This window comes from Protopterus annectens, chromosome 10.part0 (genome assembly GCF_019279795.1).
Source record: "Protopterus annectens isolate FY-2018-M chromosome 10.part0, PAN1.0, whole genome shotgun sequence".
NCBI lineage: Eukaryota > Metazoa > Chordata > Ceratodontiformes > Protopteridae > Protopterus > Protopterus annectens.
In genome coordinates, this window is record NC_056744.1 from 66,231,570 (window position 1) to 66,257,580 (window position 26,011).

The 26,011-nt window shown below is 41.3% G+C and overlaps 1 protein-coding gene across 1 annotated transcript in view; it reads left to right on the forward strand.

Moving 5' to 3' along the window:
- Positions 1-25,631, forward strand: part of PIK3R6 (phosphoinositide-3-kinase regulatory subunit 6) — a 738,015-nt gene extending 712,384 nt beyond the window's left edge. Inside the window, exons 19-20 of the mRNA XM_044085023.1 lie at positions 3,779-3,891; positions 21,738-25,631. Of these exons, the coding sequence (XP_043940958.1) occupies positions 3,779-3,891; positions 21,738-21,894 (270 nt within the window). The 3' untranslated portion in view covers positions 21,895-25,631. The remainder of the gene's footprint in view (positions 1-3,778; positions 3,892-21,737) is intronic.
- The last annotated feature ends 380 nt before the right edge of the window (positions 25,632-26,011 follow it).

Genomic DNA, 26,011 nt, shown 5'->3' on the forward strand with positions numbered 1-26,011 from the left:
CGAAGCGCTAGAGACTATCGAATAAACTTGTGTTGGATCCTGGTTTTGTCGTTTTACTTGGACTTGTTTTTTATTTTACTTTGGTTGTTTCATAACAATCTGTGATCCGTCTGATCACTACTTATGGCAGGAACACGGAAACACTCCTTAATATTGTCCAGAGACACTGGAACATATTAAGGGCAGATGACTATTTTTCCACCATTTTGCAAGACAAGTGTTTGTTCTCATTCCGCAGTGGGACAAACATAGGGTTCCAATTGAGCCATTACAAACACATCAACCAAACTACAGGGGTTTCTGGACAATGGACCATGGTTGGGGACCTACTTTCAGGTTGTGTACCTTGCGGCCACTGTATCCACTGTAAAGCTTTGAATAAAACTAAGGAGTTTTCTAGCAGTAATACAGGCAATGTTTTTCAGATTCAGTTCTTTGCAAATTGTGGGACAGATTGGCTGATTTATTTGGTCACCTGTAGTTGCCATGCTTTTTATGTTGGACATACGTCCAGACCCCTTAGGATCTGTAGTTCAGAACACTTTAGTGGGATAAGAAATAAAAAACTCAGTAACGCACTATACAAACACACCATTAAACATCCTAATGCTACATTTAGATTTACAGTTATCGACAAAATCATGGGCAATAGGGCTAATAAAGCCGGATGGCATAGCCTTTTGGATTCAAAAGAAAATAAATGGAGAATTAAGCTAGGGGCTTTATTTGCACCTGGCATGAATAAATATTTGTAAGGAACCAATCATGTTTCTACATTAATCTGTATGTTCAATATAAATAAGGACTACTGTTCTCATTTTATTTTAAACACTAAAGAAGGCTGAGGATTTATTGAGCCGAAACCGGTCTGTTTATTATGTTTTAAGACAAGCTAATAAAATTACACAGCTTGCCCTGATCTGCTGGCTTTGTTTGATTTTTGCATTTTATTTTTTGAGCCATGCAGTTGTCATACGGGCAGGACATCTCTACAGTTCAAATAAGACAACTTGTCAAATCCTCCAAGGGCTCCTTTGAAAGAAATTTAGCAAGTAAACCAGGTATAACCATGAAGCCTTTTACAGCTAATTACAAAACCTAAAGGGTGGGACACAAGGATGTGCAGTATTAGTGGCCAACAGTATCACATGCACTGACTCCACAGAGATAGCAAACCTGCTAGTGGATAGGTTTGGTGAAAATTTCACTCCTTTATCCATTCCGAACTTACAACAAACCTTCCCCCAAACTTCCCACCAGCCTACATATCTGAAGAGCAGGTCCTCAAAATATAAAGCCTCTATGGGACCAGACAACATCCCAGAATGTCTTCTAAACAGGCTAAAACATGTACTGGCATCACCATTAAGTACCCTTTTCAATCATAACATAACTACAGGCTTTTTTCCTGAGGAATGGAAAACAGCTACAGTTATTCCCCTCCATAAAGCTGGCCTAGCAACAGACCCAAGGAATTACAGACCCATAAGTCTGTCCAGCCTCATCTGTAAGGCCATGGAATGTATTATTATGGACTTCATAAGTAAATACATAGGTGACCTCTGAACCCTGGATTCTACCCAGTTCGGTTTCGTGAAGAGCAGAGTCTGCCTGTTAAACCTGGTGAATTTCTTTGAAAGTGTGACCAAGACCATTGATGAGTGCATATCTGTGCACACAGCATACCTTGACTTGGCAAAGGCTTTTGACACAATCCCACATTCAGGCTTTACTGATAAACTTAGCAAACTGAATGTAAACCCATTTGTTGTAAGATAGGTTGCCAACTGGCTCACAAACTGGACACACACTATCAAAGTGGGTGACTCCACATCAACCAGCAGATCTGTTACCTGTAGGCCTCCTACTGTTTGGTATAAACCTCTCAGATGTTCAATTCAAAACTAAGGTGATGTAGCTGACCAAGTTTGCAGACAACTGCAAACTAGGTGCAATCACTGAATACACAAATGATGTCAGTATACTCCATGAGGGTCTCACGCAGACCAGTGACTGGTGTATTAGTCATGGTCTCAAACTGAATGCAAAGAAATGCATCATCATTGCCTTCAACACAGACAGTGTCATTTCACAGTATTAAATCAACAACAATTCCCTAAGTATCCATGAAGTGGTAAGGGACCTGGGATCATAAGTTCACCAGGCACTTAACTTCAACCACCATATGTCTACCATAGTAAGGAAAGCTTTCTACATAGCACACTTGATTGGTAAAGGCATCTCCTCAAGAGCAAAAGAAGTTATAACCCCCCTATTCTTGGCACTTATCTGGGCCATAATTGAGTATAACACCCCATTCGGCATGTACCATACTAAGCACTTGCAGCATATAGAGAGACCTCAGAGGTTTCTAGCAAAGAAGATCAAGGGGCTCCAGCATGTGCCTTACACAGACAGACTAAAGTCCCTGTCTCTATACTCTGTATCGTATAGACTTCTTAGGGGAGACTTATGTCTGGCCTACAGAGCAATCCAAGACCCACACCTAATGAACTTGCTGTATATCTGTAAATCAAATGAGACTTGGGCTACCCATTCCAGGGACCTAAATATGGCCTGCAACTTAAATAGCACATGCTGGTGGGACATTTCTATCTCCCAGCAACTGCCTCATCTTTGGAACAGGCTACCAATTCATGTGAAACAGGGCACCTCTATGACACTGTTCAAGAGGAACCTGGACGAGTGGATGGGGCAGTATAAATTCTGACTGGGGAGAGCACCCACAACCCTGCTGGACATGGGCAGTCATCACTAAATGCAATCTTTAGTATTGACTAGAATTTCTATGGTATTACATTGGGATGAAATGACTAGGCTTAAAGTGACCACCAGGTCGATAGCCTAGTAATCTCCTATGATCCTATGTTACTATGTAAGATGTTTTTATGCCAGTCTGTTAGTTTTTGTTAGCTGGTATGCCCAGAAGCCTGTCCAAAATAATGTGAATCTTTGGTTTACCAAACTCTTTCTGATCTCACAAGTCAGTTCACCAGAAAATTCATTCAGGCTTAAGTTACTATGCAGGCTAGCAATTATCTGTTCTCTTAAACTTGAATTTTATCTTAAAGCACTAGAATATGAATTTACTCATTCATTATCTGATGCCTTCATTATCCTTTTCAGGCTGAAGGGGGGAGGAGCCAGAGTCTGTCTCAGTAGACACTGGTTGAGAGCCAGTCCTGTGTGGGGTGTCAGTCCATCACAGGATATAAACAGACACACACACACACACACATAAGAATCATAGTTTTACCTGTCAGTGTGTCTTTATGATGTGGGAGGAAACCAGAGATGCAGATAAAAACTTATATGTACACAGAGATGGCCTGCAGACTGTGCATAAGGCACCCCAACTGGAGTCCAGACAGGAGAAGCAAGACCTGTGTGGCAGCAGCACTTAATTACTGCCCTAGTGTTGCAAAAAGTATAATATTGTGCAAACATTTTTTCAAGTAAATGAAATGGTTATATAATGCAGCACATTTGTTAAGATTGTTGCCTCACAACTTTTTGTCTGTAGTTTGGCTCGAACCTGTGGTGCTTTCATGGCCTATACATTCCTGAGTTTCATCCCACATCCAAAGATAGTCTGAAAAATAATTTTGTGGTATTTCTAAATTTGCCATAGCTGTATATGTATTTCCATGTGTGTGTGTGTGTGTGTGTGGGCAAGGTATGTGTGAGAATTTCCAATTCTTTTTTAAGACAGCATTTTAATAAAATAATAACTTGTTTACTTGTTTTTTTTTTTCAGTATGAGACAACCACATTTCGTGCATGTGACATAAAAATCACAAGTCAGGGAAGAAAAACATTTATTGTGTGCCTTGACAAAGATTCAAGAAGAGAATATAGCAATGTTGTCAGGTGAGACCTTTAAAATATTTACCAGGCAATATAATGTTTTATATTATGCAGTAAACTGTAAAAAGCATTTGAAACTGGTAGGCACTTCACAAATCAAATCCATAAACTACATTTTCTATTTCAACGTTTTGGAAATCATGCAGACCACCTTTTTCAGCAGCTTGCATTGCTTGTATGCTTTAAAACATGTTTGCCCAACTGCAAATTTTCACCAAGAGAAAGAAATTGCCCTGCAACCTGTTTTGCCAGCTCACTACAAACAGTAATCTAAAGCTGTTGATTCAGCATGTTAAGGTGGACTACCACCCCTTCAAATCCGTGCTTATTGATACAGGAAGCGTTCCATATGTGTGAGAGGATGTGGTTGTGGGGCAGTAGCCCCCTTCCCATGCCACCACTGCAGTTTTGGCTGTAACACTGCATGCGTGACACATATTTCCTTGTCATGCATACAGTGACCTTACTGACCCTCTGGAGTCTGGCACATTTGGGAATTGTTAGGAACTTTGCAACATGTTTGTACAAAGCCAGACTAAGCCATGGCAAGGTAATGTGAATCATTATCGTGGAATGTTTCTGAATCCCAATATCATCTTAGGGTATAGCATTACTTGTAAAGATAGGAGACTACAACATAGCACCCAGAGTTTCTTATGCAGATACTGCCCCTCGGCACAATTTCATAATGGAGTTGTGCCTGGAGATAGTGTTTGTGGTAGCACTGTAGGATAGCAGAGGTGCTCCACAATATTGCCCAATATCTTTTGACTCTTCTCCAGTTTCTTGTTTCTATATGTTAAGAGTAATGCTTAGTCAGCAAAATAGTCTACCATGGTGACCTATGGCTTTTCCTGCCTTCAGGGCCACTGATCATATACTCATATATGTGTGTGTATATATATATATATATATATATATATATATATATATATATATATATATATATATGGTGTTAGGTAGGATAAGAGGATTTCAATACAGATTTGACCAAGTGTGAACATTGGTTCTAGGTGATAGACACTGTTGATGTGACACCCCAACTCCATGGAAAAAGGGGGTTGATGCCACTGGCTATGCTGTCCAAGTGGCTTGTCCACTGGTATTCATAACCTTCTTGCCATGTGTATAAAACATGGTTAGCACAGAAGTCCCGATAATAAATTAGAAGATGGCACTGTCTTACAGATCAAAATTGCAGTTTTCTTTTCTGTGTTTATTCTGTAGACAAATAATCATATTGGGCACACTTGAGACACCACTTTTGCAGGGAAGGCTGGGTAAACAAAAAATAATCAGTGAAACAATAATTAGAAAGTAGAATACACCTTACACAAATATATAACATTTGAGATGTACTTTCACAGCACAGAGTAAAGATATGGAAGAGTTTTAGAAAATAATAGACATACAGCACAATTGTCTAACATGCAGAACTCAGAGGAGTACATATAGAAGGGAATATTTAGCATGTTAAGTATATAGAGCAGTAACATTCTCAAGTAATGTGCTGTAAGGCTCATACTGAGGAACAAGGTAAACTAGTTTTGAAATGAAAATAATGATTCAACATGCATTACATGGTGTAATGTTGCAAATACCGATGTACACCAAATTACCAAGACTCATGCAAGGCCGAAAACAATGATCTCCTCATTTCCCTTACACTTCCCTTGGGGGGGGGTTGGGTGACAGCTAATCACAGTGCAGCCAACATCTAAGCAGCCAACGGATGTTTTTTTTTTTCCATATTGCCTAATTTCACCAATTGGCACCTGACTTGCACTCACAGCTTAGGGAAAGCTCACTGTAGCTTCCCCTAATCATCCTTCAGCAAGTATCATGGCTGGATGAGCAGACTGCCTCCAAAGATGAGAAAGACAGCATCATCTAAACACTTTCACCCTTCCTTATTGACTTGTCTAGCAGCTTGCTCACTTTTCAGTCCCTGCTCATGTGGGTCAAAGTCAGAGCTTCACCCCTGTCTGCCATACAGCAAGCCAGACCTAAAGGATTTATAATCACTGCTAACATTATGCAGTGCCTTAAACATTGGTGTTACCAGCATTTTTGGAATTTTACACCATCTTGTTTTTTACAATAAGTCACCTTCCAGTAGGTAACCCCCACCACCATGTAGAATTCCTTGCTACTACCTGTACCTGAGACAGTGCGTATTTCTAGATAACTTTCTTTGTAGTACTGTTGATGCTACTAACAGTTTACAAGCAATTTAGAGAGTTGATAGAGGGGGCGCTGAATGATCTATCACAGCTGCAACTGTTCCATTAGGAACTCAAAAAATAGAGCAGGAAATGTTTGTGTAAAAGGGAGTTTAGGATACCACTTCCCAAAGGCAGGGCATTAAACCCATGTGTTGTAAAGCCAGAGGTTTTGGATACATTGAACATTTCCAGTGTATGGTGCAAGGAAGAGTACACAACCCATTTATTTTCATAATGGATGCTGTCCTCATGAATTATGTAGTGCGTGAGGTACAGCTGTGTAAACCATAACCAGTATAGCAACAATAACAGACCCATAGTCAGAAGCTCAACATATTGTTACACTCTGTGTCTCAAGAACTAATTGCAAATCTGTCTACATGATAATACAGTGACTAGTTCTTTGAAGTCAGAGTCACTAACTTCTAGGTTTGGTAATTGCTTCACATAGACCGTTTTGTTTCCTGTGCTGCCTCAGATCAGCCTGTTCGTAACCTTTCACCAGGTAGTACTTCCCTCTCCAGGAGTGCTTACCTTTTAGATGAATTGTAACCAGAGTGTAACAAGGGCTGTAATAATCTGAAATTTCTCATCTGTACTCAGTAGTTATGTACTATACACAGCAATCAGTCCAGTGAATACCATTTTAGGAAAGCCCATCTATTTTAGATTGGTAGGTCAAATAAAATACTTGCTGAAAGTTGTAGCCATCCATCCATCCATCCATCCTCAACCCTCTTTCCCATTCTTACACAAATGTTTGTCTTACGCAAATGTTTGTTGATCTTGCATTTAGTTATTATTAGCTGTGAGGATATAGGATACACAGACACCTGCAAATGGGTTTGGGATCTTTGCTCCTACTAATTAAACAGACTTTGGTTGAGTTATTGAAAAGGTCTTTGCTGCATTAAACCACATCCCATGAGCATGTGGTACCTCAGATCTGATTTCAAGTAGGCATATTTCCATGCACAGAAAGAATGACAGGCTGGTCACTATACATTTTTTTCCTTTTTTACATCCAACATCAAGTATTACCATGTGGTCCTGTACCAGTGATATGTCCTTCATCCTTTACCAGAGAACAGCAAAGTGGCCATCATGTGGTCCTTCTTGACTCTTATGGCCAGTCTTGCAGAGTCTAAATGTCTAATAGATGTCAGCTCCCTGTAGCTAGACTGGGCATCTGCTACATTCTAAAGGACCAGTTGTAATCATGTTAGCAATGGTGATGCATGTATCATTCTAAGTAGAAGTAATCCATTCAGTAGGCCTAGAGTAGGGTAGACTTGGAAGGAGAGAGTTCAAAAGAACAGTCTTGCAATAAACACTTTTTATATAAGGATGACTTTGGTTATCAAGAAGAGAAGGAGGAGTGTGAGGGCAGCACCAAGGATCAAGTGGTGGAAATTGAAAAAGGGTAATTGTGAGGTGGAGTTCAGGGATGAGTTAAGGCAGGCACTGGGTGGCAGTGAAGAGTTACCAAATAGCTGGGTAACTACAGCAGAGCTAGTAAGGGAGATGGCTAGAAAGGTGCTTGGTATCACATCTGGACAGAGGAAGGACGACAAGCAGACATGGTGGTGGAATGAGGAAGTACAGGAGAGTATACACAGAAAGAGGTTGGCAAAGAAGAAGTGGGATTGTCAGAGAGATGAAGAAATTAGACAGGAGTATAAGGTGATGAGGTGCATGGCAAAGAGAGAGGTGGCGAAGGCTAAGGATAGGAAGAGTCGTATGAAAGGTTGGACACTAAGGAGGGAGAAAAGGACCTGTACTGATTGGCTAAACAGAGGGACCGAGCTAGGAAAGATGTGCAGCAGGTAAAGGTGATAAAGGATAATGAGGGAAACATACTCACAAGCGAGGAGAGTGTGTTGAGGAGATGGAAAGAGTACTTTGAGGGGTTGATGAATGAAGAGAATGAGAGGGAGAGAAGGTTGGATGATGTAGGGATAGTGAATCATAAAGTACAATGGATTAGCAAGGAGGAAGTAAGGATAGCGATGAAGAGAATGAAGAATGGTAAGGCTGTTGGCCCAGATGGACATACCTGTGGAAACATGGTGGTGTTTAGGTGAAATGGCAGTGGAGATTTTAACCAGATTGTTTAACGAAATCTTGGAAAGTGAGAGGATGCCTGAGGAATGGAGAAAAAGTGTTTTGGTACCGATTTTTAAGAATAAGGGTGATGTGCAGAGCTGTAATAACTACAGAGGGATTAAATTGATCAGTCACAGCATGAAGTTATGGGAAAGAGTAGTGGAAGCAAGGTTAAGAAGGGACGTGATGATTAGTGATCAGCAGTATGGTTTCATGCCAGCAAAGAGCACTACAGATGCGATCTTTGCTCTGAGAGTGTTGATGGAGAAGTACAGAGAATGTCGAAAGGAGTTGCATGTTTTTGTAGACTTAGAGAAAGCATATGACAGGGTGCCTAGAGAGGAGTTGTGGTATTGTATGAAGAAGTCAGGAGTGTCAGAAAAGTATGTAAGAGTGGTACAGGATATGTACGAGGGTAGAGTGACAGCGGTGAGGTCTGCAGTGGGAGTGATGGATGCGTTTAAGGCGGAGGTGGGGTTACATCAAGGATCAGCTCTGAGCCCTTTCTTATTTGCAATGGTGATGGACAGGTTGACAGACGAGATCAGACAGGAGTCCCCGTGGACTATGATGTTTGCAGATGACATTGTGATCTGTAGTGAGAGTAGGGAGCAGGTGGAGGAGACCCTGGAGAGATGGAGATATGCTCTAGAGAGAAGAGGAATGAAGGTCAGCAGGACTAAGACAGAATATATCTGTGTGAATGAGAGGGAGGATTGAGGAATGGTGAGGATGCAAGGAGTAGAGGTGGCAAAGGTGGATGAGTTTAAATACTTGGGGTCAATAGCTCTGAGTAATGGTGAGTGTGGAAGAGAGGTGAAGAAGAGTACAGGCAGGATGCAGTGGGTGGAGAAGAGTGTCAGGAGTGATTTGTGGCAGACAAGTACCTGTAAGAGTGAAAGGGAAGGTCTACAAGAGGGTAGTGAGACCAGCTATGTTATATGGGTTGGAGATAGTGGCATTGACAAAAAGGCAGGAGTTTGAGCTGGATGCGGCAGAATTAAAGATGTTAATATTTGCATTGGGTGTGACAAGGGTGGACAGGATTAGGAGTAAGTATATTAGAGGGTCAGCCCAGGTTGGAAGGTTTGGAGACAAAGCCAGAGAGGCACGATTACGTTGGTTTGGACATGTGCTGAGGAGGGATGCTGAGTATATTGGGAAAAAGATGCTAAGGATGAAGCTACCAGGTAACAGGAAAAGAGGAAGGCCTAAGATAAGGTTTATGGATGTGGTGAGAGAGGACATGCAGGTGGTTGGTGTGACAGAGCAAGATGCAGTGAACAGGAAGAAATGGAAACAGGTGATCTGCTGTGGCGATCCCTAACAGGAACAGCCGAAAGAAGATGATGATATATATATATATATATATATATATATATATATATATACAGATATGAGGGAATGCTGAAAAGTACTAAGCCTGACCAACGTTTGCCTCTATAGCTAGAAAGAAGGTTATTTCATCTTGTTAAGTGCCTGTTTGCAGAATCTCAATGCTATGTTTTGATATTGTTTCAGATCATTGATTGAACCAACGAAAAGTGTGGAATTTTCAAGTGTGGAATTCTGAGGCATCATGAAGTTTCTATTCCTGCAGAACAAAACTCCAAAAGAAATCCATGAATGAATGATGTAAACATTGAGTGACAAGTGCCCTTCTTACTCAACTGTGAAGAAGTGGTGTGCAAACTTTCAGTGTGGAGATTTCGAGACCGAAGATGCAGCAAGGTCTGGGAGGCCTCAAATTGTCTCAACTTCTGAAATTGTTGACCATGTCCATGACCTGATTTTTGCAGATCAGCGAATCTCGATTAAAACAATTGCTGAGGCACTGCAGTTATCCATGGAGCATGTTGGATTTATAATCCATGAGGCAGCTGGAAGGTGTCAGCCAAGTGGGTGCCCAAATGTTTGAATGCCGGCGAGAAGATGTTGAATGAACACTTCCAAGTTGATTTTGCAACATTTTCGTGGAGCTGGTGCCATCTTTTTGGAATGTCTAGTTACTATTGATGAAACATGGTTATACCACTATAATCCTGAGACAAAACAACAGTCCATGCAATGGCGGCACTCAGGTACAAGAAGGCCAAAGAAGTTCAAGACCCAAAAGTCAGCAGGAAAGGTCATAACCACAGTGTTTTGGGATCAGGAAAGTGTTGTAATGACTATCTTCCAAGGGGTCAAACAGTTAATGCAGAATACTACTGTAATGTGCTGTGTCGAATAAAGGAGGCATTAAAAGAAAAAAGGAGAGGGAAGCTTCAGAAAGGAGTTCTCTTTTAGCAAGACAATGCACCTGCTCACAAGGCTGGCAAAACAATGGATGTTTTGACAAAACTGGGATGTGAGTGCATAGACCATCTACCTTACTCACCAGATCTTGTTCCATCTGACTATTTCCTGTTTCGAAACCTTAAAAAGAGTTTGAAACTTTTGAGTGATTCAGTGGTGATTGCAGCAGCAGAACAGTATTTCAGTGACCACACTTCAGAATTTTTATGGCAGGGTTACAGAAAGTTCAGACACGATGGGGCAAGTGTGTTGAACTTCGGGGTGAATATGTTGAATAACTTGCAAGTTTCATGGCTCCATGTCTTTCCCTTCTAGGTCAGGCTTAGAACATTTCAGCACCCCCATATTGTTTAATATGCAAATTGTCTAGAAGTTGGTGCAGACTATTAAGGCTATGAGCTGTTCATGAGCCATTTCCTGCATTCCAGGGTCAGATTTGTTGATTCTCATAGCCTGTTTTGACATAACTGTGTGACTGTTAACCAGATACTGCTCCAGGACTGAGACTAAAAAAGATTCATGGAGATCTACCTGGATAACAAATACAAATAAGTAATAAATCTGTACACTTGCTCTTTCAGACCCATTAAGGTTAAATGACTGGGTGGTTAATAAATTTGCTGATATCCATAAATCCATAACTGAATGGAGCATCAGGTTTAAAATGCATTGCCTTTCATATAGGCCTACAACCAACTAAAGGAATGCAAGCTTCTCATTTAGATAAACTGTGCCCACAATGCACTTGCACTTCATAAGACAAGTGCTTTCTTTAAAAGTACCTTAAAGGCCTTAATTTAAGCCTACTTTGTTTTGATGAATTCTGTTATATACCACTCTGCTAACCACGTGATAGCGGGTGAGCGAGTGCATTTGGAATATGAAAAAATATCCCCAGATAGTCACATGTATAACTATGTTGTGTCAGTTTGCAACTAGCATTTGAAGATCTGGGGCAGAGATTATGTGCTAAAGTAATTTTTGTTTACACCATTTTGTTGAATCCCAAATTATAGATTACCTGGTGATCCTGAGAATTATATTGACTCATCAAACTTTGACTTCATGTGATTGACATCTATATATGTAAGGCAGCTGTGACATGGCAGGTGAGGGATAGAACACAGTGTGGCATGCTTTGGAGAACTAGTGACTTGTAAACTAGACAAGACAATGACTTTTGAGAACAACCTGTGACTAGTACCTAACTAGACAGGATAAAAACTTTGCCACACATGACAATATGTAGTGTACCATTACGGTACCTCTGTAGTCCTTGTATGCCCATTCTGTTGAGTAGTAAAATGTGAGAAAATGGATTTCAAGACTTAATTCAGGTAGCAATTAATAAATGCTGTATTTGATAAACCAAGCACAAACCAGAATTAGGTCTATATCTGGCATCAATCTGCAGAAATCCTGATGGTCTCTTCTTAAGAACAGGTTCATAGGTTCATAGGTTGGTACTAGGCTATCGGCCCTAGGGCCTATACAAGCCCAGCCATAACAATTCCCTGGCTATTTCTTCCCACACTATTTACTTAAATATAGGTCCTAGATTTTTGGAGGTACCCTTTTGGTGGCCGCAGCCACCACCATGGCATCAGCGGGACACCCTTAGTAAGGAATTGTTTGTCGCCGGGCAGTGATAAATTTTGAAGGCCTCCTAGGGACTGGCTCTACAGAGTCAGGAGCTGCCCACGCCTTCGTGCAATCACCTGCATAAGGGGTCGAAGGCGGAGATACCCAGGAGGTGGAGGGCCGAGATCCAAATGCCTCTAGGTATACTGACTCATCCTCAGAGGGATTGTTGGTGGGCCAGTTTCCCCTCTGTTTCAGAAGTTCTAGGATGTCTGAGAAGGAGACATCCTCAGAGGGGAATCTAGGGGATCCCTCTGACTCATCAAAGTCAGTATCCGAAGTGACAGACTTGGGGGAGTCTACATGCTTCCTCTTACAAGTCCTCTTCCTAGGAGGATCTCCCGAAACATCAGGAGAATCCTCGGAAGAGGGGGAAATTCCCAATGGGGAAACCTGAGGCGGAGGATCTCTGGGTCCTGTAGCAAGAGAAGTGGCAGAGATGTCAACAGGTACTATAGAGGGAGGAGCCACGGGAACAGACTGCTGACTGATACCAGTGGCCAGTACACTCTTCATCACCTCGAATGCTCCCTCCCAGGCAGGTGCGAGAGAACCCGCTCCGAAGAGCTAGGAACTCCAGGGACCACGGAAAGGGAAGTCTCCGAGGCAGATGTCGGAGCCGAGCTCACCAAGGCCGAGGCTCGAAGGGGAAGAGCGGTTCGGACAAGGGTGGGATGCCACTCACCCCTCGGAGGAGACCATGGAAGCCCGACCACGAATCCCTCTATGGAAGGTCTCGAAGAGGAGATAAGAGTAGAGGCTGAAGGAACAGAAGGGGTTATCCGTCCTCCTGTCGTAGCAGTAGCCATTCGAAGACTCCAACTCCAAGCTCTGGGGTAGAGTTGAAGGAGGAACTGTAACGGGGTGTGGACCAACAGTCGTCTGTTGAGACGGACTGTGTAACATTTGGGCCAGTACCTGTGACTTGAGTAATCTACTGACCACTCTCTCTAGGTCATGATCTGACAACCTGGATGACCTTGAAGATCGGCTCCGATGGCTCCGTTCGAAAGAAGAGGTGAAGCCGGAGCCGAAAGTATCGGCCCCAAGGAAGGAGACCCCGACCTCTTCCGGGAATGAGCCATCGGAGCCGATACAATAGATCCTGTCGGAGCCGACCTCGAGCCGACAGGAAGTTCGATGTATCGGCTCCAGCCGAGCCGATACAGCCACCAAAGTAACGGTGTCGGGGCGGTGGAGCCGACACCGATGCCTGTGCCACATGTGTGTCGGAGCCGATCGGAGCCGACATCGGCGGTCAATACAGATCGGCACCGATAGCCATCGGTGCCGAAGGCTGTCAAGCTAGAATCGGCTCCAGCCGAGCCGATCTCGACTCAGTACGCATTGAGCCGAGGCCGCAGGCTTAGATACAGAAGCCTGGGCCTTGGAAGATTTTACTGATTTTGGTGGAGCCGACTTAGCGGAGAGCCCTCCGGCAGAAACCCCTAAGAATCAGTTTGTTCCGTCTCTCCTGCAGGACTCTCTGGCTGAAGGAGTGACAAATAGCACAGGAGTCCTGCAGGTGAAGAGGGCCCAGACAATACAGGCAAGAAGTGTGACCGTCTGTCAGAGACATCTTCTGACAGCACGAGTCACACTTCTTAAAACCTGAGACCCTCTCCTTTGACATGGTGCCGAAAAAACACACACACACACCAGTCAAAATTAAGTTAAATAAAATACCAAAGGGTATTCTATAAACCAACACACACACCCTAACAGGGGGGGGATGGGATAGGGAAAAAATTGACTAACAAAAAATTAAGGAGACAGGGAATTTCTGTCAGAAAGTGTATAAATTAAACTTAACAACTATCAATAAAAGGTTTTTGACTAAAAGGGGCTTAAATATCACAAAAGTGAACAACTTACCAGGAGCTGGTAAAAAGAAGACCTCCTAAGCGAAGCGGCAAACGAGATCTGGGTACTTACCGCCTTGCATCATGGGATATGGGGCTGCCTCGAGCTGGTAAAAGTGACTCTCGAGCTTTAGCAAGTGCCGAGTCGGAGCAGAGGGATCGGCTCCGAACCCATCAAGCAAGAATGAAGGCGAGATTGACAACTTAACATCATTGGTGTTACCAGCATTTTTGGAATTTTACACCATCTTGTTTTTTACAATAAGTCACCTTCCAGTAGGTAACCCCCACCACCATGTAGAATTCCTTGCTACTACCTGTACCTGAGACAGTGCGTATTTCTAGATAACTTTCTTTGTAGTACTGTTGATGCTACTAACAGTTTACAAGCAATTTAGAGAGTTGATAGAGGGGGCGCTGAATGATCTATCACAGCTGCAACTGTTCCATTAGGAACTCAAAAAATAGAGCAGGAAATGTCTGTGTAAAAGGGAGTTTAGGATACCACTTCCCAAAGGCAGGGCATTAAACCCATGTGTTGTAAAGCCAGAGGTTTTGGATACATTGAACATTTCCAGTGTATGGTGCAAGGAAGAGTACACAACCCATTTATTTTCATAATGGATGCTGTCCTCATGAATTATGTAGTGCGTGAGGTACAGCTGTGTAAACCATAACCAGTATAGCAACAATAACAGACCCATAGTCAGAAGCTCAACATATTGTTACACTCTGTGTCTCAAGAACTAATTGCAAATCTGTCTACATGATAATACAGTGACTAGTTCTTTGAAGTCAGAGTCACTAACTTCTAGGTTTGGTAATTGCTTCACATAGACCGTTTTGTTTCCTGTGCTGCCTCAGATCAGCCTGTTCGTAACCTTTCACCAGGTAGTACTTCCCTCTCCAGGAGTGCTTACCTTTTAGATGAATTGTAACCAGAGTGTAACAAGGGCTGTAATAATCTGAAATTTCTCATCTGTACTCAGTAGTTATGTACTATACACAGCAATCAGTCCAGTGAATACCATTTTAGGAAAGCCCATCTATTTTAGATTGGTAGGTCAAATAAAATACTTGCTGAAAGTTGTAGCCATCCATCCATCCATCCTCAACCCTCTTTCCCATTCTTACGCAAATGTTTGTCTTACGCAAATGTTTGTTGATCTTGCATTTAGTTATTATTAGCTGTGAGGATATAGGATACACAGACACCTGCAAATGGGTTTGGGATCTTTGCTCCTACTAATTAAACAGACTTTGGTTGAGTTATTGAAAAGGTCTTTGCTGCATTAAACCACATCCCATGAGCATGTGGTACCTCAGATCTGATTTCAAGTAGGCATATTTCCATGCACAGAAAGAATGACAGGCTGGTCACTATATATTTTTTTCCTTTTTTGCATCCAACATCAAGTATTACCATGTGGTCCTGTACCAGTGATATGTCCTTCATCCTTTACCAGAGAACAGCAAAGTGGCCATCATGTGGTCCTTCTTGACTCTTATGGCCAGTCTTGCAGAGTCTAAATGTCTAATAGATGTCAGCTCCCTGTAGCTAGACTGGGCATCTGCTACATTCTAAAGGACCAGTTGTAATCATGTTAGCAATGGTGATGCATGTATCATTCTAAGTAGAAGTAATCCATTCAGTAGGCCTAGAGTAGGGTAGACTTGGAAGGAGAGAGTTCAAAAGAACAGTCTTGCAATAAACACTTTTTATATAAGGATGACTTTGGTTATCAAGAAGAGAAGGAGGAGTGTGAGGGCAGCACCAAGGATCAAGTGGTGGAAATTGAAAAAGGGTAATTGTGAGGTGGAGTTCAGGGATGAGTTAAGGCAGGCACTGGGTGGCAGTGAAGAGTTACCAAATAGCTGGGTAACTACAGCAGAGCTAGTAAGGGAGATGGCTAGAAAGGTGCTTGGTATCACATCTGGACAGAGGAAGGACGACAAGCAGACATGGTGGTGGAATGAGGAAGTACAGGAGAGTATACACAGAAAGAGGTTGGCAAAGAAGAAGTGGGATTGTCAGAGAGATGAAGAAATTAGACAGGAGTATAAGGAGATGAGGTGCATGGCAAAGAGAGAGGTGGTGAAGGCTAAGGATAGGAAGAGTCGTATGAAAGGTTGGACACTAAGGAGGGAGAAAAGGACCTGTACTGATTGGCTAAACAGAGGGACCGAGCTAGGAAAGATGTGCAGCAGGTAAAGGTGATAAAGGATAATGAGGGAAACATACTCACAAGCGAGGAGAGTGTGTTGAGGAGATGGAAAGAGTACTTTGAGGGGTTGATGAATGGAGAGAATGAGAGGGAGAGAAGGTTGGATGATGTAGGGATAGTGAATCATAAAGTACAATGGATTAGCAAGGAGGAAGTAAGGATAGCGATGAAGAGAATGAAGAATGGTAAGGCTGTTGGCCCAGATGACATACCTGTGGAAACATGGAGGTGTTTAGGTGAAATGGCAGTGGAGATTTTAACCAGATTGTTTAATGAAATCTTGGAAAGTGAGAGGATGCCTGAGGAATGGAGAAAAAGTGTTTTGGTACCGATTTTTAAGAATAAGGGTGATGTGCAGAGCTGTAATAACTACAGAGGGATTAAATTGATCAGTCACAGCATGAAGTTATGGGAAAGAGTAGTGGAAGCAAGGTTAAGAAGGGACGTGATGATTAGTGATCAGCAGTATGGTTTCATGCCAGCAAAGAGCACTACAGATGCGATCTTTGCTCTGAGAGTGTTGATGGAGAAGTACAGAGAATGTCGAAAGGAGTTGCATTGTGTTTTTGTAGACTTAGAGAAAGCATATGACAGGGTGCCTAGAGAGGAGTTGTGGTATTGTATGAAGAAGTCAGGAGTGTCAGAAAAGTATGTAAGAGTGGTACAGGATATGTACGAGGGTAGAGTGACAGCGGTGAGGTCTGCAGTGGGAGTGATGGATGCGTTTAAGGTGGAGGTGGGGTTACATCAAGGATCAGCTCTGAGCCCTTTCTTATTTGCAATGGTGATGGACAGGTTGACAGACGAGATCAGACAGGAGTCCCCGTGGACTATGATGTTTGCAGATGACATTGTGATCTGTAGTGAGAGTAGGGAGCAGGTGGAGGAGACCCTGGAGAGATGGAGATATGCTCTAGAGAGAAGAGGAATGAAGGTCAGCAGGACTAAGACAGAATATATCTGTGTGAATGAGAGGGAGGATTGAGGAATGGTGAGGATGCAAGGAGTAGAGGTGGCAAAGGTGGATGAGTTTAAATACTTGGGGTCAATAGTTCAGAGTAATGGTGAGTGTGGAAGAGAGGTGAAGAAGAGAATACAGGCAGGATGGAGTGGGTGGAGAAGAGTATCAGGAGTGATTTGTGACAGACTAGTACCTGTAAGAGTGAAAGGGAAGGTCTACAAGAGGGTAGTGAGACCAGCTATGTTATATGGGTTGGAGATAGTGGCATTGACAAAAAGGCAGGAGTTTGAGCTGGATGCGGCAGAATTAAAGATGTTAATATTTGCATTGGGTGTGACAAGGGTGGACAGGATTAGGAGTAAGTATATTAGAGGGTCAGCCCAGGTTGGAAGGTTTGGAGACAAAGCCAGAGAGGCACGATTACGTTGGTTTGGACATGTGCTGAGGAGGGATGCTGAGTATATTGGGAAAAAGATGCTAAGGATGAAGCTACCAGGTAACAGGAAAAGAGGAAGGCCTAAGATAAGGTTTATGGATGTGGTGAGAGAGGACATGCAGGTGGTTGGTGTGACAGAGCAAGATGCAGTGAACAGGAAGAAATGGAAACAGGTGATCTGCTGTGGCGATCCCTAACAGGAACAGCCGAAAGAAGATGATATATATATATATATATATATATATATATATATATACAGATATGAGGGAATGCTGAAAAGTACTAAGCCTGACCAACGTTTGCCTCTATAGCTAGAAAGAAGGTTATTTCATCTTGTTAAGTGCCTGTTTGCAGAATCTCAATGCTATGTTTTGATATTGTTTCAGATCATTGATTGAACCAACGAAAAGTGTGGAATTTTCAAGTGTGGAATTCTGAGCCATCATGAAGTTTCTATTCCTGCAGAACAAAACTCCAAAAGAAATCCATGAATGAATGATGTAAACATTGAGTGACAAGTGCCCTTCTTACTCAACTGTGAAGAAGTGGTGTGCAAACTTTCAGTGTGGAGATTTCGAGACCGAAGATGCAGCAAGGTCTGGGAGGCCTCAAATTGTCTCAACTTCTGAAATTGTTGACCATGTCCATGACCTGATTTTTGCAGATCAGCGAATCTCGATTAAAACAATTGCTGAGGCACTGCAGTTATCCATGGAGCATGTTGGATTTATAATCCATGAGGCAGCTGGAAGGTGTCAGCCAAGTGGGTGCCCAAATGTTTGAATGCCGGCGAGAAAAGATGTTGAATGAACACTTCCAAGTTGATTTTGCAACATTTTCGTGGAGCTGGTGCCATCTTTTTGGAATGTCTAGTTACTATTGATGAAACATGGTTATATCACTATAATCCTGAGACAAAACAACAGTCCATGCAATGGCGGCACTCAGGTACAAGAAGGCCAAAGAAGTTCAAGACCCAAAAGTCAGCAGGAAAGGTCATAACCACAGTGTTTTGGGATCAGGAAAGTGTTGTAATGACTATCTTCCAAGGGGTCAAACAGTTAATGCAGAATACTACTGTAATGTGCTGTGTCGAATAAAGGAGGCATTAAAAGAAAAAAGGAGAGGGAAGCTTCAGAAAGGAGTTCTCTTTTAGCAAGACAATGCACCTGCTCACAAGGCTGGCAAAACAATGGATGTTTTGACAAAACTGGGATGTGAGTGCATAGACCATCTACCTTACTCACCAGATCTTGTTCCATCTGACTATTTCCTGTTTCGAAACCTTAAAAAGAGTTTGAAATGTTTGAGTGATTCAGAGGTAATTGCAGCAGCAGAACAGTATTTCAGTGACCACACTTCAGAATTTTTATGGCAGGGTTACAAAAAGTTCAGACACGATGGGGCAAGTGTGTTGAACTTCGGGGTGAATATGTTGAATAACTTGCAAGTTTCATGGCTCCATGTCTTTCCCTTCTAGGTCAGGCTTAGAACATTTCAGCACCCCCATATTGTTTAATATGCAAATTGTCTAGAAGTTGGTGCAGACTATTAAGGCTATGAGCTGTTCATGAGCCATTTCCTGCATTCCAGGGTCAGATTTGTTGATTCTCATAGCCTGTTTTGACATAACTGTGTGACTGTTAACCAGATACTGCTCCAGGACTGAGACTAAAAAAGATTCATGGGGATCTACCTGGATAACAAATACAAATAAGTAATAAATCTGTACACTTGCTCTTTCAGACCCATTAAGGTTAAATGACTGGGTGGTTAATAAATTTGCTGATATCCATAAATCCATAACTGAATGGAGCATCAGGTTTAAAATGCATTGCCTTTTCATATAGGCCTACAACCAACTAAAGGAATGCAAGCTTCTCATTTAGATAAACTGTGCCCACAATGCACTTGCACTTCATAAGACAAGTGCTTTCTTTAAAAGTACCTTAAAGGCCTTAATTTAAGCCTACTTTGTTTTGATGAATTCTGTTATATACCACTCTGCTAACCACGTGATAGCAGGTGAGCGAGTGCATTTGGAATATGAAAAAATATCCCCAGATAGTCACATGTATAACTATGTTGTGTCAGTTTGCAACTAGCATTTGAAGATCTGGGGCAGAGATTATGTGCTAAAGTAATTTTTGTTTACACCATTTTGTTGAATCCCAAATTATAGATTACCTGGTGATCCTGAGAATTATATTGACTCATCAAACTTTGACTCGCATGTGATTGACATCTATATATGTAATGCAGCTGTTACATGGCAGGTGAGGGATAGAACACAGTGTGGCATGCTTTGGAGAACTAGTGACTTGTAAACTAGACAAGACAATGACTTTTGAGAACAACCTGTGACTAGTACCTAACTAGACAGGATAAAAACTTTGCCACACATGACAATATGTAGTGTACCATTACCGGTACCTCTGTAGTCCTTGTATGCCCATTCTGTTGAGTAGTAAAATGTGAGAAAATGGATTTCAAGACTTAATTCAGGTAGCAATTAATAAATGCTGTATTTGATAAACCAAGCACAAACCAGAATTAGGTCTATATCTGGCATCAATCTGCAGAAATCCTGATGGTCTCTTCTTAAGAACAGGTTCATAGGTTCATAGGTTGGTACTAGGCTATCGGCCCTAGGGCCTATACAAGCCTAGCCATAACAATTCCCTGGCTATTTCTTCCCACACTATTTACTTCCCTGGACCCCTGTCTAGCAGGGTGACTGATGTGATCCCTGGGGAGAATTTCCTTTCTCCCATCCAATAATCAAGGTTCCTTTTGAAAAGGGCCAAAGAGGCACTCTGCTTGACATGTATGGGCAGTCTTTTCCAGAGTCTAGGGAGTCTCTGGGTCAGGAACCTATCCCTCCAGCATGTTTTGTTTATTGTGATGACAAGGTTTAGATCCCTCGAGTGTGTGGCTCTGAGGGATTGGGATTTCTTTAAGTGTAGCATGTCCAACAGCTGTGGGTTTGACATGGCCTTGTATGTTAAGCAGAGATCGCCTCGGAGTAGACAATATGCGACAGGATATAGCTGGAGTTTTTTAAGGTGGTCAGCATAGGGCATCTGCTTTAGGCCTGTGATTTTTTTAGTGAGGTATTTCTGCGGCCTTTCCAGCTGTTGCAGATGTCTTGAGAGGTACATACCAAATGGGACATTGTATTCTATAATGGGTCTAATGAGGAATGAGTACAGTGAGACAATGACCTCCTTTTTTCTGGATGAAAATCCCTTAGTGATGAGGTGTGCCACATAGAAGGATTTCCTGACTGTTGTGGCAATGTGGTTATTGAAGGTGAGACCACTGTCCACCTGTGTTCCTAAGTCTCTTATCACACTTTCGGTGTTTAGTGTACTGCCACCTATGTGGTAATTCAGTAGAGAACAGATTTGGCAACAAAAGTGGTGCACTCTGTAAAACACAGGTTGTTGGATTCTGTTATGGTGAGCCTCCATCAAACCACAGAAAAAGTCCTTGAACCAACCTCCTCTAGATCTAAAGAAAGTATTTTGGCCTTCACCATACAAAAAGCATATGTTGCATTGAACAGAAGCAGACAATTTCCCACCAACCTTACACCCCACTAACGCACACACACACACACACACACACACACACACACACACACACACACACACACACACACACACACACAGACCTGGCTTAGGTCTTTGTTCTTTATGTGCAGTCAAACACATTTTTTTGACTAGTATCTCTCTGCTCTTTTTGAAAATAAACAATAGACTGAGTAATTTACACATTATATTCATCATATTTTAAGCTTGCTTTGGCCCAACAGGTAGGTTAGCATCACATTTTGAACAACACTATTTTGGTTTGTGAGCTACCAAAGAACTGGTGAAAGAAATGCTATGAAAGGTTAAGTACTTGTAAAGCAGTGAGCCATAATGAAGTAGTTTGAGGAGTAGGCTGATATTTGTGGGAAGAGGTATTATAGCCACTGGAAATCGATGTTCTGTGAGATTCATTTGGTATTTGTGTATCTAAAAAGAAAAATTATGACATAAGTAAATGAAAATGATATATTACAAATTATGTTTTCTTTTATTCCTTCAGCATTGAAGTTTCACCATGCTTGGACCCTGGGTACTGCATGCAGAGAAAAAAAATCATGAGGTTCAGTCTCGGGGAGCAAGAAGAAGGAGGAATTACCAAATATATGGCCAAAAGTCTGCTGTTACCTATTAACACTTTTTCAGGTGTCATTCAATGAAATCAGATGAAATGAAAACGGCAGGAATAAGTGTCACTGGTTTGCAGAACTTGTAGGTAAAATGGCCTACAGTTTAAAAAATTCTGAAAACTATAACATTCAAGATGGAGAACATTCCTGAGAGAAAAAGAAAAAAAGAAATGGATACTTTCTAAAACCATTTTACTTGCTGAATATATTTTACAGTAAATGGAGAGAGCTTGTAAGCAAAGAAAGTTCGTAAGCAAACAATTATTTCTTTTCGCTTTCCAGTATAATTCCGGGGTGATGCAGTGTGACCCTATGGTGATGCAGTGTAATCCTAGGGTGATACAGGAGTACAAAGGAGTTTCCTTGCACATCATGTTGGTGCTTTTTAAAATGTTGGTTAAATCAAGTACTTTGAATTCTAAACAAAAGTGCCATGTGCCCTCATCATCATCATTATAGCAATTAAAAGCCTAATTGGAGTCATATCTTCGGATCTTCAGTATAGCGGACAATACATGGGGTCCATCAAAACATAGTAGAGCAGAGACCAAAATACAGCATTCACTGGCACTTTACAATGAAAAAATCAAATATTTTATGATGATGTAATGATAAGACATATGTTTTGTTTCATATTAACAAAGATTAGTTTTTCAGTCTTCTCTGATAGAGGCAACATTCAGCAATCATAAGACTGGGAAAGTGAGATATGGCTACTCTCATCTTCATCTTTTAAGTTATGACAAGAAGTGACTCTAAGAGATGAACGCAAGATATTATGAAGTGCTCCAGGAGACTGTTTTTACCAAGTCATCACTAAAATGTCACTTTCAAAAGAGATGTGCCTGGAAATATTTCCCAAAATATTTGAAATACTGTACATTTCTCTGTTATATGTGATTATGTATAAATGACACTGCACTCTTTAGATGTCATGTAGTTATTTTTTATGTCATAATTTTCAGTGACATAATACTCCCTTTTTTGGTAACAGTACACAGTGAAACAGGAGACTATGAATTAGAGCAAATACAGAAAACATGAGATTAACTTGAAGTGGCAGGTTTTTAGCACAGATGACTGAGGTATGGCTTTAGTTCATGAGCCACCTATGACTGAAATTTCAGAACAAGCCGAGGCTATGAAGCACCAGCGATAGAGATGTCAGAATATTAAGGGAATAACTCTCCCATTATGGATCTAGAACTATTTCTGTTCTTAATGAGTCTGTGAGCAGATGTGTAGAAAAACAATTCAAAGTAGAAGAAGAACATTGTACAACATGAAGGTTTCACCGACATTGTTGCTGGTCCATATTCTGAAGCTGTCCATAGAACTGTACATGTACCATTCCCCTGCTTGGAGGTTCATGACTTTGTATCACTTGTGTGATTACTCAGTACAGCAGTGGGGTTGTAGGAGGACAGTACTTGTGAACAGAAACACTTACATACACTAGGCAATGCTACTGTCTGCCATTTTCTCAATAAGGAAAAGTAGACAGTTACTCAGTAGCTCACTACACAATCTACTCTTGGCTAATGTTAAAAGTTCCAGATGTGAACCTGCATACTGTAGGTTAGACATGGCTGTAAAAAGAGGAGGATTAGAGGAGAAAGCTCATGTCATAGAAAGTTATTGTCAATCAATGAGAAAAAAGGTTCTGAAATAGAATGTGGTGCCATATACCCGGAGTATATCAATGATATTTTATTTCTAAAAATTTGAATATTTCTTTAAAAATCCGAACAACTTGGATCTTTTTCTTTATTTCAAGCACTTCTGTTTGTCTGTTACTAGTTCCATCTCTTTAGCATCTGATAAACTTTGCTAGAATGTCTGATTACTACGGTGGGCTTTATGAGTAGTAAAGGTCAGGAGGTCAGGGAATGTTTAATGAAGAGCACTCTGTACCCCCCAAAAGGGGCTCTAATTATGGTACTACAATATTGCTATAATGGAACTGTGACAGATGGTATCAAAAGCTTTAGCTAAATCTACATAAGTGACACCAACTGTTAGTAAATGATCAACAGCCCAAATTTCTTGGTTGTAAAACTACACCAAATTTGTGATTGTAGATCTGCTGGGGCCAAAAATCATGTTGGTATTAATCAGTACATCTACTATAATTTTTTAGGATCAGAAAGTAAGTTCAGTAAGACTCTTTTCATAACACTTATGTAAAATAGCTGTAAGGTTAATGAGTCTATAATTTTGTATTTCCATCTAATCACATTTTTTAGTAACTGGAGAAATAATTGACTTTTTCCAAGAAGAGGTTACTATACAGTTACATAGCAAAGTAGTGGAAATCATATGTAACAGTGTCAGATAGCATTGCCACCTATCTGATTTTTTTCCGGACTACCCGGAAATCAAACTGATTACCTGGTAGTCTGGAAAAGAGTGTACAAACTCAGTATTCTGTTTCAAAAAAAGAAACAGACTATCAGAGTTTGTAAAATTGGCAGATTTACTATGTCTTTTTTGTTACAAAAAGCGTAGTAAATCCACAGAAAAAACACATCACGATGGGAAAAAGAGCATGCCCCCACTACCCCACCATAGGCTGATGTGACAATGATGTCACAAAATAGGTGGAAAGTAGGTGGGGCATAGGCGGGGTTATGGGTGGTGCGAGAGGTGTGGCCTAAGTCTGGTTTTATCCACAACGAAAGGTGGCAACCCTAGTGTCAGAAGATTTCCTTTTAGGCCATGAATCAACAGTACAGGTATAAGGTCAGGATCGATAGAGATTTTATTTACTAATTTTTAATGCCATAGAAGTCAGTTCAATAATTATCAAAGGACTATTCTTATTTGCTATTGAAATTAGTACCAGAGTAAGCATCATACACTTGAGTTGTGTTGAGTCATAAAGAAACTTATGAAACTCTTCAGCAATTCTACTAGGATCAATGTTAAATTACCATCTATAAAAATAGATGGGATGGAATCAGTAGTTGTAACTGAGTTAATATACTTATAAAGCTGTTTTTTTTATAAGTTGCTGGAGATAAGTGAGTTTCCTACTCACATTTTGTCCTTTTTAATAAACCCTCATTATGGAATGCAGATTCCTGTTCAGCACCGGGGATATTAGGTGTTCCTGGTGTAGGATGAGACCAAAACAGAGCACCTCTGTACATTGTGAATCTTTATGGCAGCAGACAGTACATCAAATTCATGTAGGACATGTGAGTGCATGGGATCTCTTTCATACATATTGAAGGGACAGAGGTGGAAACACTGTAGTAATATGTTGTGGTAAAGGTCTTGTGAAACTGCATAAACAGAATGTAATAGGTTAAACCATTCTTGGCCTTCACTTTCCATTTTACCACTTCTTCATAGCTGAGTGCTTCCACTAAGTATGTTAGTTCCAGTATGACTTATTGTCAGATTGGATAATCCACATCCCTTAACTAACTGGTCTCATGTGGCTTAGGTTATGTTAACAATTAGTGCAAAGACAGTGGTCTCAAACTAAATGGGAAAATGTGTAATATAGTTCATTCTGGTAAAGAAAAGTAAAAATTCCATATCATACTGTGTAGGTACCATATCACTCAAATCAGACACTGTGGTAAGGGATCTAGGCAGCCTTGCTGATATTCTTTTTTATTTAACCATCATGTCTGTGTAGCAGTTGAGAAGGCCATCTGTCTGTATCACGTATTTTCTACAGGTATCCTCTTTAGAGCCAAAAACGTCTTATTACTTCTTTACATATCTCTTATTAGATCTATTATTGAATATAATGCCCTTTTTGCAATGCATTGTAGTCTTGGAAAAGACCTTGTACTAGCCCCTTTAGCCCCTTGCTACAGTTACAGGCACACACAGACACGCAGATACACACACACACACACACACACACACACACGCACACCTAATTAAATGAATGCCACTTTTGCACAGACATGCCTAATCAGTGCTTAGTCTGAGATGCTGAATGCGCCCCCTAATGGCTTGCACCTAGGGCAGATGCTCACTTCTTCACAGCCTAGATATGGTACTGCTGAAAAGATCGGTGACCTGAAGACCCTCAGTTATTTGGACAAACAGGCATCTCTCTCTCTCTCATCTCAATCTCTTATAGACTCCTCTGTGATGATATGTATCTAACCTTTCAAACCATGAA